This window comes from Podarcis cretensis (genome assembly GCF_951804945.1).
Source record: "Podarcis cretensis genome assembly, chromosome: 12".
NCBI classification, from domain to species: domain Eukaryota; kingdom Metazoa; phylum Chordata; class Lepidosauria; order Squamata; family Lacertidae; genus Podarcis; species Podarcis cretensis.
The window spans coordinates 28,127,005-28,140,987 of NC_137181.1; the positions used below are offsets into that span (position 1 = coordinate 28,127,005).

Below are 13,983 nucleotides of genomic sequence, written 5' to 3' on the forward strand. Positions count from 1 at the left end.
GGCCCTGGGGATTTGCCCAGTTGCATGTTCTGAATAGCAACTTCAATCTCTTGTGGTGTTATTTTACAATTCAGGATTGATCTGTTTTCTTGAGACAACCTTGGTAATCCGTTCTTTGACAAAAATTGTTTTATCTCCGCCTCATTTTGCGGCCCTTGGGTATATAATTGTTTAAAATATCTCTGGAAAGACTTCCTAATATCCACTGGGTTCTGAATATTTCTTCCTTCAATCTCTAGATTAGTGATCGTATTTAATTTTTGTCTCTTTTTCAACTGCCATGCTAGCAGTTTCCCACATTTATTTGCCGAATCAAATGATCTTTGTTTCATTAACTTAACTTTCCACTCCACTTCCTGATTTATCAATTTGGAGTATTGTGCTTGGTGAAATTTAATTTCTTTCAAAATCTCCTTTGACTTCGGTTTCACTCTTAACTTCTTCTCACAATCTTTGATTTTCTCCAAAATCTTATCTTTTTTCTCATTTTGAGCTCTTTTCTTTGCAGCATTCTGTTGTATCAGAAACCCCCTCATGACCGCCTTACTTGCATCCCAGATGATTCTTTTTTCCACCGTAGTGTTCAAATTTATCTCAAAATAATCCTTCAAAGCTTTTTGGGCCTTTTTGGTAATCTCCTGATCTCTAAACAGGTTGTCATTCATCTTCCATCTGAAGGATCCGGTTGGGATTAGTCTCATGTCCATCTTTACAGCGTTATGGTCGGAGCAGGTCTTTGGGCAGATTTCCACCTTTCTCGTCTTAGGTGCCAGACCTCTAGTTATCCATATTTGGTCAATTCTTGTCCATGTCAGTTGGGCTTCAGAAAAGAATGTTCCCTCTCTTCCCAGGGGGTTCTTTGTCCTCCAGATGTCAATCAAGTCCATATTGTCAGTCATTTCAAAAAAAGTTTTAGGCAGTCTGCCGTCTTTTGTCACGTTTTGGCTTTGAGACTTGTCCATGTTGGTTGATGCCACCCCATTCATATCTCCCATCATGATGATGTTGTCATAGTCCAGATAGTCCAGCATTATCTCATGCAACTTCTTATAAAATTCCGATTTCCCCTCGTTTGGTGCATAAATTCCTAATATCAAAAACTTTTCTCCCTGATTTTGTATTTCAATTGCCAAAATTCTTCCTTGCTCATCTTTAAATAGAAATTTTGGTGACAGGCTCTCCTTTGCATATATCACCACTCCTCTTTTCTTAACTCGATCCGAAGAGATAAATTCTTGGCCTAATCTTTTATTTATTAACACTTTTCTATGGAGCCTAGTCACATGCGTTTCCTGCAAGCAGATTATGTCCAATTGTTCTTTTCTCAATATGTGAAAAATTCTCCTCTTTTCCGGGGAATTACAGCCATTAATGTTCCAACTCAGAAGTTGCAGAGACATCCTGAACAAATCTGTTATTCCTCTGGTGGTGGTATCTTTTCCGGTTCTTCAGATCCCGAAGGTGCAGGTACAGGTGGTGGTTCAAACCCTGAAGGTCCTTCAATCCCTTTCTGAAGGTTCTCTCCGTAGGCCCTCAAAAATTTATCTTTGTCCTCGGCTGTTTTAATTTTAACCTTCTTCCCTCTAAAGGTAAAGGATAATCCTTGGGGAAATTCCCACCTGAAAACAATTGAGTTACTCCTCAGCAGTTTTGCTAGTTCAGTGTAGGTGGATCTAAGGTCCAAAAGTTGTTTCGGGATATCTTTGTAAATTTCAACTCTTTTGTCCGAAATATCCAGTGACTTTGCGTAGTGTAGGCCTAATATTTTGTCTCTTTCCTCCTTAGATCTCAAGGTAATCAAACAGTCTCTGGGCTTATCTTTCCTTGCTACTCTTCCAAGTCTAAAGGCAGTCACAATCTTAGAGTCCTTTTCTTCCTCCAAAGGCCAAAACTTGGAAAATTCTTTTGTCAGGAACTCAATTAGATTCCCTTGTTCAAGTTCTGGTATCGACCTCAATCTCAGATTATTTTCCCGATTCCGCAATTCAATCATAGACAAATATGCCTGCTGTTCACCGACCAATTTGTGCAGTGGTCTTACCTCTTGTTCTAATTCTTCTACTTTTTGGCTGGCTTCCTCGGCCAATTTGCGGTTTTCTGCAGTGGTCTCAAATAACCTTCCAATTGATTGAGTGTTCAAAGCAACTTGTTCAGTTAATTTATTTACACTGGCTGTGTTTTGATCAAGCTTAGCCGACTGTTCATCCACTTTCTTGTCCAAAGCCTCCAGTTTTTCAAAAAATTTCTCTAATATTGAGCCAGTTCCTCCTGCAGCCATATCTTCTTGCTGTAGTTGCTCAGTATCTTCTTCCTCTGGCAGCAAAACAGTAGGAACAGATGATCTGCGCGGCTGTGAAGTTAAATTTAAAGTTGTTTGTCTAGCTTTCGCTTTAGCCGCCCTTGTTCTTCCAGTGCCACTCATTCCAGTTTTGTCTACAAGTCAAGGTCAAACTAAGTTGTTCCCATGAGAATCCAGCAGCCCAGAGAATAAACAGTCAAATAGGAGGAGGGGAAAGAAAAAGCAAAGTCACATACAACTGTAAATCCAAAGACCTCTAGGGGGAGTTCAAATATGTCTTGAGGGAAAAAGCCAAATTGTTAAAGTCCAATTAATTTCTACAGCCCCTCTAAATTCCAAAGAACCTTCAACTTTTCTTGCAGTTGGCAGAGTTGATTTAAGAAGCACTACAATGTCTCTAATAAGTGCCAGAAAGGATGTTTCAGTGTAGCAAATTCACAAAGACTCAGATTGTAACAAGCCCAAGTTGCAAAGTATCCAAATCTGCACTCTGACAGTTCTGTTAATCAGGCAGCTCCACTACCTGGGTTCTCAATAAAGTTGTAAACTCCAGGAGAAGAAGTGAAACACAGTCCATAAAAGAAATAAGTCACTTAAAAAAGTTAAGTCCTGATTTAGCTTGAAAGCAGCTTCAATGGATGCACAGATTGGTTGTTTTTAACGCCTCTTCAAAGGCTCCAAACATCAAAGTCTTTTGCTTTAGATCTTAAACAGAAGCGGAAGACGGACTTCCTGTTTACGTTTTCCGCTTTCGGCCGAATTTATAAGAATTTATTTATTTCCAGTTGTCTTTTCTTACTCACGGGTTGTTGCTTTTCAAAATTGGATGTTTCCAGGAAGAAAGGTCAGTGCTCACCGACAGCAGCTATGCGGCTTCACTCCATGGGAATAGCGATCGACTCACAGCGCCGCGATACCCCCTCCATGTTCAGAGACCCCTTACGAGGTCCCCTCTCCGTTTCGGGGGGCGCTTCTGGCGCCCGCCGAGTCCCACGGCCACAGGCTCTTGCTGCCTGTGGTTTTCCGATGTGGGTCTCCTCTTCGCCGTAGCGGACGACCCGTTTCCGCGGAGCTCCCTCTTCGCAGTTAGAAGAGGGCAGCCATTGCCGTTCGCGCCGCCTCCGGAAGTCTGTTTATTGTATTTTCATGGGATGCACACAGACACTCAGTCCTCTAGGATCCATTCGTACTCACCTTACCAATCACCAGTACAGTATGGGCATTTCACTAATAATAAGTATGTATAAAAGCTGGTTTGACATCAGTGTACAAACATGGCATGGAAAGTTGAACTTTTTGTGGTGTTCTTTTTTTTGTCTTTGAAGGCAAATACATGCAGATGATGAACATCTTGAAGCCAATTGCATTTGATGTGATCCACTTCATGTCCCAGCTTTTTGACTACTACATGTATGCAATATATATGTTTTTTGGCCGAAATGACACGGTAAGTAAACATTGCTGTTTAATCAGTGTGCGTGCATGGATGGTGAAGGGGAATAGTATAAGGGGGTAGCGATAGCTGGAATATTAATTTGCAATTCTAGAAGTATAAATGGTATAAGGTCTGTGTGAGGGTTTACACCTATCTCTGCTTCCCAGGTGTCATAGAGAAAGAAAAGTTGTTATGAGGAAACAATCTGAGGATTACGGAAAAATTGGTTTCTGGTTTGTGATATTGTGAGAGAGAAGATGAAGGTTTTGCTGGAATAATTCATTTTGTTCAGCTAATTGCTTTTCAGATATGGTGTTCCTATAACTTGGGGGCTCTCTCAATATGTCACAACAAGACCAAGGAAAGAAACCCTCATAAAAAACCCATAACAACAACAACCCTACACAAGCTTGCCCACAGGCAGACTAATAAGAGGAATTTGGATGAGACATGCAGGGTAGTGGCTGTGTGGTAATAATAAGGACATAGTAAGCTACAGTTCCAGTGGAAATCAATGGCATGTGAGTGCCAAGCAGTACTGGGATATGCTGCTGTTTTGCTTACAGTGACTGAAAGTGTATAAAGGAGGGATGAGGCTCCTCAAGATCTCTTGCTCCTTTTAAGATAACACTAGGAGAAGAATGTGGGACGCAGGTGGCGCTGTGGGTTAAAGCCTCAGCGCCTAGGACTTGCCGATCGAAAGGTCGGCGGTTCGAATCCCTGCGGCGGGGTGCGCTCTCGCTGCTCGGTCCCAGCGCCTGCCAACCTAGCAGTTCGAAAGCACCTCCGGGTGCAAGTAGATAAATAGGGACCGCTTACCAGCGGGAAGGTAAACGCCGTTTCCGTGTGCGGCTCTGGCTCGCCAGAGCAGCGATGTCACGCTGGCCACGTGACCCGGAAGTGTCTCCGGACAGCGCTGGCCCCTGGCCTCTTAAGTGAGATGGGCGCACAACCCCAGAGTCTGTCAAGACTGGCCCGTACGGGCAGGGGTACCTTTACCTTTACCTTTAGGAGAAGAATATAGGGCGGTGCCCACTCTGCGCTTCAAATCTGAAGGCACCTCGCAGCATTGAGAAGCTAGGTGTTAAATAGCTGGATACATTTCACACATGCCACAGATCATTTGTTTATTCATTTATAACTTGCAAATCTGAAAGGTATGTTCAGAATATTAGTACTAAGGAACAATGTTTTCCATGTTGCAAGAATCCCAGAAGCAATGCAAATACTAGAATCAAGTGCCCCACGAGCTTTAACAGGATGGGATCCTAAATCAGTCATTTATTTGCTTGACAGATCCACACATGGTTCCAAATTGTCTAGGGCTGTTTTTTTGGCAGGAGTAATAACATTGAGATTTGGTTGTTTACAGAGATGAACAGCAAATACTTTTTTTAACACTGACTTGATTTTCATTGGCTGTTTCTGCTGCTCTTTCTTTATCCCCCCCCCCTTACACCTCCTGTTTGCATTTTAAAGCTTTTACCCAGTTCTACACTTTCCACATCTAGCAGAGAACAACACAGTGCTAGGCAGGTAAATGCGCAAGAGTTGGATTTTTGAACATTGTGTTTCCTACTGTAGTGTTCCTTATTGTTTGGCTTTTTGAAGAGCAGTTCCCATGGGAAACATACAGCTTACGAAAAGGGTCTATGAATTTAATTTAGCCTTCTTGTAAAGATGATATGATAATCTAGCATCTCTGAAGACCTCAAACAACTTTGATAATAATAATAATAATAATAATAATAATAATTTGGTATGTCCTTTAGGCCAGTAGAATAAAAGAATGATAGAATTGTAGTGTTGGAGAGGACCCTGAGGGCCATAGAGTGCAAACCCCCTCTCGCAATAAGCTGCCTGTGTTGGGGATACCATTGAGGAGGGTCAACCCCACTAAATTGAAAAGGAAATGTTTTTGAACCTTTGAAGACCGAAGACATTAATAATTTTATTGTAAACTTCTCTAAGTGAAAGTCTGTCATCTCAGCCCGCACACTGCAGATGTGTGTGCTATAAAGAAACACAGATTGCCTTAAGTGTTCTTCCATATTCAGTTGCCCTTGTAACAGATGCACGCTATTTAAAATATTCAGCCTTTTCCATCATTCAAGCCCATTTGTTTACTTCAAGCCACTTACCCAGTGGGAGTAACTTGGCCAATGCACAGGTACATTAGCTTGAGTGGCTTTTGAATGATAGTTAAGGTCTGTTCTGTTGAATCCAAAGCAAAGGAGTGTCTTCCTGAACTGACAAATGTATTCCTGGTGTGAAACACATACCCATATTTTGACAATATGGTTGAAGTTGACCCTTGAAATGCATGTATGTTTCTTAGTTCTCGCGCTATAGTTTTGTCAACTGAGCAGCTCTGTCTGGGTCTCTTATAATTCCCACTGAATTTAAAATGTGGTAAGTTGCAACAGGATGAGCTAGTATAATTCATTCCTTTAATGGAATGGCTTTGGGTCTTTGTGAACCATGACACTGGAACATTTTCTGCTTGATTCATAATCACAAATGTTTGTGTAGGTGTAACTTCACTGAATCTTTTCAAAAGGAAATCTTCCTTATGTAACTAGTTATCTTAGAGCACAAAGGTAATTGCTACTAAGTAGCAAGTACAGTTCTTCATTCTGATTTACATTAAATTTGTTCTTCATGTGGCAAAGGTGTCTGGTGCCATTTGATGCCATTCTCACAAAGAATACAAAGCACATGGCTTCCCAAAGTGCAATATAAAGTATTCTGGGGGGGGGGGGGAAATATCCCCTAATACAGTGGATAATTCATGTGTCCGGTACGAATTGTGTGTGGTCGTTCTAGTGTATGAAACTTAGTTTTTCTTTTTATATGAGTGCAATGTTGGGTGTGTTGCTGCTGCCTTCCCTCCCCATCCCACCTCTTTTTCCATTTTTTATTTTGATTGAAATACCATGTCACGCTGAGCTTTTATCCAATGTGGCAATGGAATGTAGTCAAATGGGAAAATTCCTTTGTATTATTTGTATGCTATCCAAATTGTGTTGCTTAGAATTCCCTCTCACTTCCAGTTTGAAACGACAGGACTGGGACTCAGCAGCAGCCGGCTTCGAACCACACTAAACAGAATACAGGAGAGCCTGATTGATCTGGTAAGTTGTAGGACTTTGAGTAATTGAAATGGAAGAGTAATAGCAATTTCTGCTTTGCATTGGTTGCTGTACCAGATGTACACCATCCTGAGTAATTGCACTAAATCCATGTTAGATTACAACAACACATGGTTTGTGGAGATGGCTCTGAAGACAGTTCAGTAACTTCAGCTGGTGCAGAGTTCAGCAGCCAGGAAGACGGCTTGAGCATATTACACCAATCCTGGCTTGACTGCTCTGGCTGCCAGTTAGGCCCTCTAGTTGGTTCCTCTTGACCCATACCACTGGGTGATCCACAATAATAAAGAAACTTGGCAAAGTTGATGCCTGTGTATATTTCAGAAACAGCATGAGACTGTCTGTGGTGAAACGGTGGTGGTTGAAAACCTACAATGATAATTGGGATTTTATCCTGTATTTCATACCCCTACCTCAGCAAAGCCATCAAGATGTCTTTTAAAGATGGAAAGCTAAAAAAACATGCATTCAACAAGATCATCCCTTTAGGAATCACTGCCTGTTTTTTCACAGCACTTGCATTACCCGTGAATCCTGTCTCAACAGTCCTCCAGAAGATACCCATTCTTTGGGGCCTAAGGTTTCAGCAATCGGCCATAGCCCCTTTAGTGATTATAAGCCTGGAGAGACCAAACATGAGACAGTTCAGTTCCCGCTCTCTGTGTTTCACGATGTGATACCCACATTCATTGGTATCAGTGATGTGAAATAAAGCCTAATAACTTCAACTCAGGTACCTTCACAGAATCACATTAGTAGGAACCATCAGTCCAGAGGTTTTTTCTGTTTCCAGTTTCCCACGCTGTTACAGAAGGCCACTGACCCCCTGGAACAACTATGTGTGTATGGGGGGTTGGAACTCCAGGGTCCCCTGGAGCATGGGGTTCTGCAGGAGCAATTGATGGAAATTGCCTCTCCCCCTTTCTCCAGTGGAGAATCGCAGGCATTTGTTCCAAACTCAGTGCACTATGTTTTATTAATAATAGAAGGTCTGGTCTCAAGTGTGATTATAAAAGCTGTATGTTACAGTACTAAAATGGCTACCCAAAAGTCAGTCTAACCACTTTTGCCTTGCCATCTATCTCTCGTCCTGTGAGAGCATGTTAGCTGCCAGTGGAAATATTTGATAGATGTTGATTTATTTGTTTGTGTGCCTTTTTTTTATAGCCAAACACCAACCTAATTTGGCTGTTGTTGTTTTTAGCTAAGACATTATTCATACCACCGTGATACACTGCATCTCTTTTATGTCAGCAGCTGGTATATATGGGTCTCCTCCTTCCAGGAAGAATTGAATCTACTGTATAAGAACCACAGTTTATCCTGTCAACTGTTGAAAGAACGTAAAAGCGCATATCCCTGATAAGTAATGTGGTACCAATTCTGTGTTCACATTCTGCAATGGAATTAACTAGGCAGGTTAAATTTGAAATACTTTATTGTCACTTGTACAACTTGTATACAGTGAGATTACACGAGCACCCTCCACTCAGCTCTCTTAGTCTTAATTCCCCTCATTTACTGACGCACACCCACCAAACCCGAAAGTCAGTTGCCCTGTTGTTATCTTTTCATTCAGCAGCCTAACAGCCCACGGATAGAAGCTGTTCTTTACCCTGTTGGAGCGACTAATCATGCTTCTGTATCTTCTGCCTGAGGGCAGGAGATCAAGAAAGTGCCGGCCAGGGTGTGAATCATCCCTGAGAATTTTCCTCACTCTCCTAAGGCAACATTCTTCCACTATTTCATCCAGTGGATTCACGGGACAGCCCATAATATCTTGTGCTGTATTCACCACCCTCTGTAGGCACTTCCTATCAATGATGTCAAACCAGCATACCACACTGTGATGCAGTATGAAAGGACACTTTCTATTGTTGACCCGTAGAAGGAGATCATCAGATGTTGATTGGCATTGTTCTTCCACAAGACTCTGAGGAGATGGAGTTTCTGTTGCGCTTTCTTAACCACCTGGGTTGTATTTATTTTCCAAGTAAGGTCTTCACTGAGATAAACTCCTTTAAATTCCTAGGAGTTTATCTCAGTGAAGACCTTACTTGGAAAATAAATACAACCCAGGTGGTTAAGAAATGAAGCTCCTTCTGAAAGGGGAAACCACAAATGCAACAGATCAATAAAACCAGGCAAATGCTGCTTTCCTCAATTGAGAGGGTGACAAATTATGGTATTTACCAGCTCTGGTGCACTGCTGTTTGCTTTCAATAGAATGGTACTAGGGAACAGACCAAGTTCCTGGTTCAAGCAACATAGAGCTGCTGGCAACCTTGGATTGGCTTTATTTATGTTAATTTGGAGATCGTTTTGATATAGTCCCTCACCCCCCTCAATGGGTGTGGTTTCATAATAAACCCAGGTGTGGACAGACACATATAGAAAACACGTTGGAATTGAAAACCAAGATGGATTCTCCAAGAAAGATATGTAACCAGATATGCTAGATTCCTGATAGCTCCTGCTCACAGATACGGTCTGTGAAACCCATGTGATAAAAGTGCTTTGTAAAGCAGTGCAAGAGTCCATAAACTTCCATATGGGGGAAGCTGCGGCTTCCTTTTTCCGGAGAGGGTTCTGTGTTTAATCCCTGGTGTCTCTATTCAAGTAACTTTGGTTATGTGAGCAAAGTTTCCTTCCATTTCATCCCACAGTTTCTGGGGGGTGATCACCTTCACTATGCATGCTGATTCATTACCCGCCCCCCCCCTTCCAAAACTGAGCTTGGTAACAGCCACTTGATGGAAGTTGTAGCTCAGTACATCTGGAGGGCAGTAGGTTGTGGAAGGCTGGTCTAAAAGGTACTCACCAAGGTGGTTTTTTTTTACTTCCCACAGTATATTTAATCTATATATTGTGTTTCAGCCTAGGTACAGTTTTACTTCTGTGACCGAACAAAAATGAGAGCAGTTAATATGTAAGCGGAGGAGCTTGTCAGAGCAATGGGATTTCCAGGGGTAGAAACAGAAAGATGGACCTTGATTTTTTCCGTATGTGAGAGAAAATCTTATTTGTTTTTCGTTTAGTTTGTTTTTCACTACAGTGAACTTATGCGGTACATGCTTAATGGGGGGGAACTGCTCTTACAAGATCAGAATTGGAAACCTTTCCCCATAAAGTCTAAAGGAAATGAAAGATCAGAAAACCTATCAAAATTGACAGCGTTCAAATTTAAGAATCCATAGCTGGGCGAGTAAAAATGTCTTAAGTAGTGACAGATGTTCATCAGGGATGTGACTGTTCATGCCACCAGGGCAAGGGAATTTTCAAAACCAAGGCATTGCTACAGAGAAGGCTACACAATGAGCCATGTTTGCCAAGGGGTAACAAGTTGGACTATCAAGCCATTCCTAAAGTATTTGCTGCTATATTTCTCCATGTGTATACTGTACATGTGTGTGTGTGTGGGGGGTGAGTCTGTCTTCCCTGTTCCCAGTTTCTGTGTCTCTCCAGCAGTGGCATTTGCATGTTCCGCAGACCATCAGGAAGCAGGGTCTATGTGCACCTTCTGACAGTTTCCTGAATGCACCAGTGTTGAGGGTAGCAGAAGGCTTAACGACCCCATTTGCACATAATGGTAAGCCAAACCATGGCTTAGGGGGAGCCAAGCACATATGCAGGTTCCTGCATTGAAGGTGGTAAGTGCCGAGGTCCTCCCTTGGTCCTGCTGCCACCACAGCATCTATGACTAAGCCATGACTTGGCTTAATGTTGCATCTATAGCCAGGCAGCTCATGGCTTGTTTGCTTCAGATAAACTTTGAGTGGTAAACTAAAAATAATCTTTGGTTTATTGGCTTGTGGTTTTTGTTTGGAGTGAAACAAAGCACAAGTCTGGGTCTGGGTGTAGTGCTAGCTCAGAGTAGCAGAGCTCCAACAGGACTGGGGGAGCTTTGCTCCAGCAGTCTACTTGTTCAACCTAAGCCATGGTTTGGCATAGCGTCAAGTTAGAATTGGGTCACTGAATGCTTGACTATGGCATTTCTAAGTTTTCCTAGTAGATTCTAGGGACATGGGTGGTGCTGTGGGTTAAACCACAGAGCCTAGGACTTGCCGACCAGAAGTTCAAATCCCCGTGACGGGGTGAGCTCCCATTGCTCGGTCCCTGCTCCTGCCAACCTAGCAGTTCAAAAGCACGTCCAAGTGCAAGTAGATCTATAGGTATCGCTCTGGCGGGAAGGTAAACAGCGTTTCCGTGCGCTGCTCTGGTTTGCCAGAAGTGGCTTAGTCATGCTGGCCACATGACCTGGAAGCTGTATGCCAGCTCCCTCGGCCAATAAAGCGAGATGAGCGCTGCAACACCAGAGTCGGCCACAACTGGACCTAATGGTCAGGGGTCCCTTTACCTTTATCTTAGTAGATTCTAGGCTGTTCTCTGTAGCAGATTTTTTAAAAAAACCAGAAAGTTACCACTGATACTTTACAGCTCTCTAGGAAAGATTTGTGCATGTAAAATGCCGTGATCCTTTATTCTTTCTATTCCTTAATTTTCTGAGAAATCTTGCATTGGCAATGACGTCTAGCTATTACCTTTTTGACCAACTGTATTTTGGATGGCTTCCTGCTCAGTGTTGACTGTGAATTGCTCCATTAACTGTAATAAGACTAATTTTGCTTTTAAGTTAGGCAAATTCTTGATCAATTTTGTCAGTGGCAAAAAAGTAATGAGTTGCATCAAACAAAAGCAATTTTGGATCCTGTTACATTTAGATTTGAGGGAGTCTGGCATACTCTTTATGAATTAAGATAACTCTAAGGTCATCTGTTCACAGGAAAAGGATTGAGAATTTAATTCTAAATACAGAAAATGATAAGGGGGTCTAATTCTTTTAATGCACCTTCTAAAAAAGTGGAAAATAGGTAATTAACCCACCTCTGGCGTCACTTCACCTCTTAAGCTGTTCATCTGAATATCTTCTTCCCTCTCCCACATTGGAGAAAGACTTCAGTTTTTTATTTCAGTTTTAATTTCTTACTCACATTTCACCGTGAGGTCCCAGGACAGGTTATAGCAATTAAAAACTACAGCACTGAAACTATTTAAAACAAATTATAGTCACAAAGATAGGGTGGATCTGAAAAATATGTATCTCGGGTCTCAGAGGCTAGGGGCGTTTGCCAGAAGCATCTTTGGGGAGCCAATTTCACAGCTTATGGGCTGCCACAGAGAGTTCCCCCTCCTGGGACACCATCACCTTGAACTACCAAGAGTCCTTCTCCCCAGGGGGGTCTGAAGGGAAGGAGGTGGTATTTTCAGATATTGGGGAGCTAAATTATTTAGAGTTTGAACCCCAAAATGAGCACCTGGAAAATGACCTGGAAACTAACTGGCAACCATTAGTTGCATCAGTAATATAGCTGCTACATTTTGAACTAGGTGAAGTTTCCGAGTCAGAAGGAGCAGCCGACATTTTGGGGTAGCAGATTCCAGAAATGTAAATCGCAGCTTGATGATCAAGTAATGTATCAAGTCCAGTCATTTATATTGAGTTTTATATTGAACAATTGGTTTGCCTAGAAACAACACCAGTTTGTCAGTTTCCAAAAAATTACTTAGCAAAGAATGACAACTGGAGATCATTGTGTTGAAGATTTTGTCTTAGTTCAGTTATTCCATGAGGCCAAGCTCTGGAGAGATGGCCAAAATCTCATTTGGAAATTTGCAGGGTGAACTTTTGAGGGGGGAAAGTAGGACATGTCTGCTGTTCTCGGAGCTAAACTTGGGATGCCATCTATCGCAACCAGAGTTGAAAATAAGTTAAATGGATGGTAACATCCTTTCAAGCTATGCCGGATGGAAAATGAAGGGTGGAGTGCTGGGCACAGAAATGTCAAAATAAACTGGCAATTGTAACTGTTGATGGGTTTTTGGTGTTAGGCCATTCATTGTTGTGACCTGACGGAATGGGTTTCTGGCAGTGATGTCCACAAACATAGTTATGGCTATGAATAGCATGTATTTCTTGTGGTGATGTTGCAAGTTTAAGAAAGATCACATCAGGGCACATTACCTTCAAATACTGACCTTCCTTATGTAGGCCTTTTATGGATTTTAAGTAAAATCATAGTAGATACAGTGGTACCTCGGGTTACAAATACTTCGGGTTACGGACTCCGCTAACCTGGAAGTAGTACCTCGGGTTAAGAACTTTGCCCCAGGATGAGAACAGAAATCGTGTTCCGGCGGCACGGTGGCAGCAGGAGGTCCCATTAGCTAAAGTGGTACCTCAGGTTAAGAACCGTTTCAGGTTAAGAACGGACCTTCGGAACGAATTAAGTTTGTAACCAGAGGTACCACTTTATATTGAAGGGATGACTACTGTAGGAGTGAAAACGTTTGTTGTTGTTGTTGCAGCCAAATCGAATATACTACTAATTACTTTGTTTATTTTACCCATTATATGTCGATCCATTGAAAAAATCTGGTTGCCTGTTCTGTCTCAATAAACACCACAAGATGCTGTGATTGAGATACTAAGAATAAATTGTTTTATATAATTTACATGGTGGTGGTGTTTGTACCAAATGTGTTCCCCCACAAACTAATTATTTTAATGATTGAGCTTAATTGATTAGCATATGTAGCCATCATGACTGATGCAAATTTTTCATTACATTTTAAATTTCATTTTAATCATGGTCAGTTTTACTGCTTTTAGCATATAGTAGAGCGCTTGATGAGTTAGTCTATCTGCAAGTACTTTGGTGTTCAAAAGCAAGGCACAGTGTTGTGCTCCTCCTAGTTTCAATATCTCTGGTTTATAAAGATAATTGAAAGCTCCTGTATACTGAGTCAGACCATTTGCCAAGGCAGCTCAGTGTTGCCCACGTTGAGTGGTTGTGGCTCTCCAGCATTTTGGACAAGGGTCTCTCCCACCCCTACCTAGAGACGCTGGGGTTTGAACCTGGGACCTTCTGTGTTCCGGACAGATACTCTGCTAATGGCCTTTCCCTTTATGTAGCAGAGCCAGGAAGGACTTCTGCTGGAGACTTTTGAGCAGCATAGGCTGGCCCATTAGGGTGCTGCCCTATCAACTGCAGTCTGCCCTCAAGCAGCCTTGGCCTACCTGCCTTCTTATTACAACC

At 42.1% G+C, this 13,983-nt stretch overlaps 1 protein-coding gene across 1 annotated transcript in view; it reads left to right on the top strand.

Annotated features, from left to right (window-relative positions):
• VPS50 (VPS50 subunit of EARP/GARPII complex) overlaps positions 1–13,983 on the top strand; it is an 83,661-nt gene that overhangs the window by 53,798 nt on the left and 15,880 nt on the right. The window contains exons 21-22 of the mRNA XM_079948437.1: positions 3,625–3,746; positions 6,788–6,868. Of these exons, the coding sequence (XP_079804563.1) occupies positions 3,625–3,746; positions 6,788–6,868 (203 nt within the window). The remainder of the gene's footprint in view (positions 1–3,624; positions 3,747–6,787; positions 6,869–13,983) is intronic.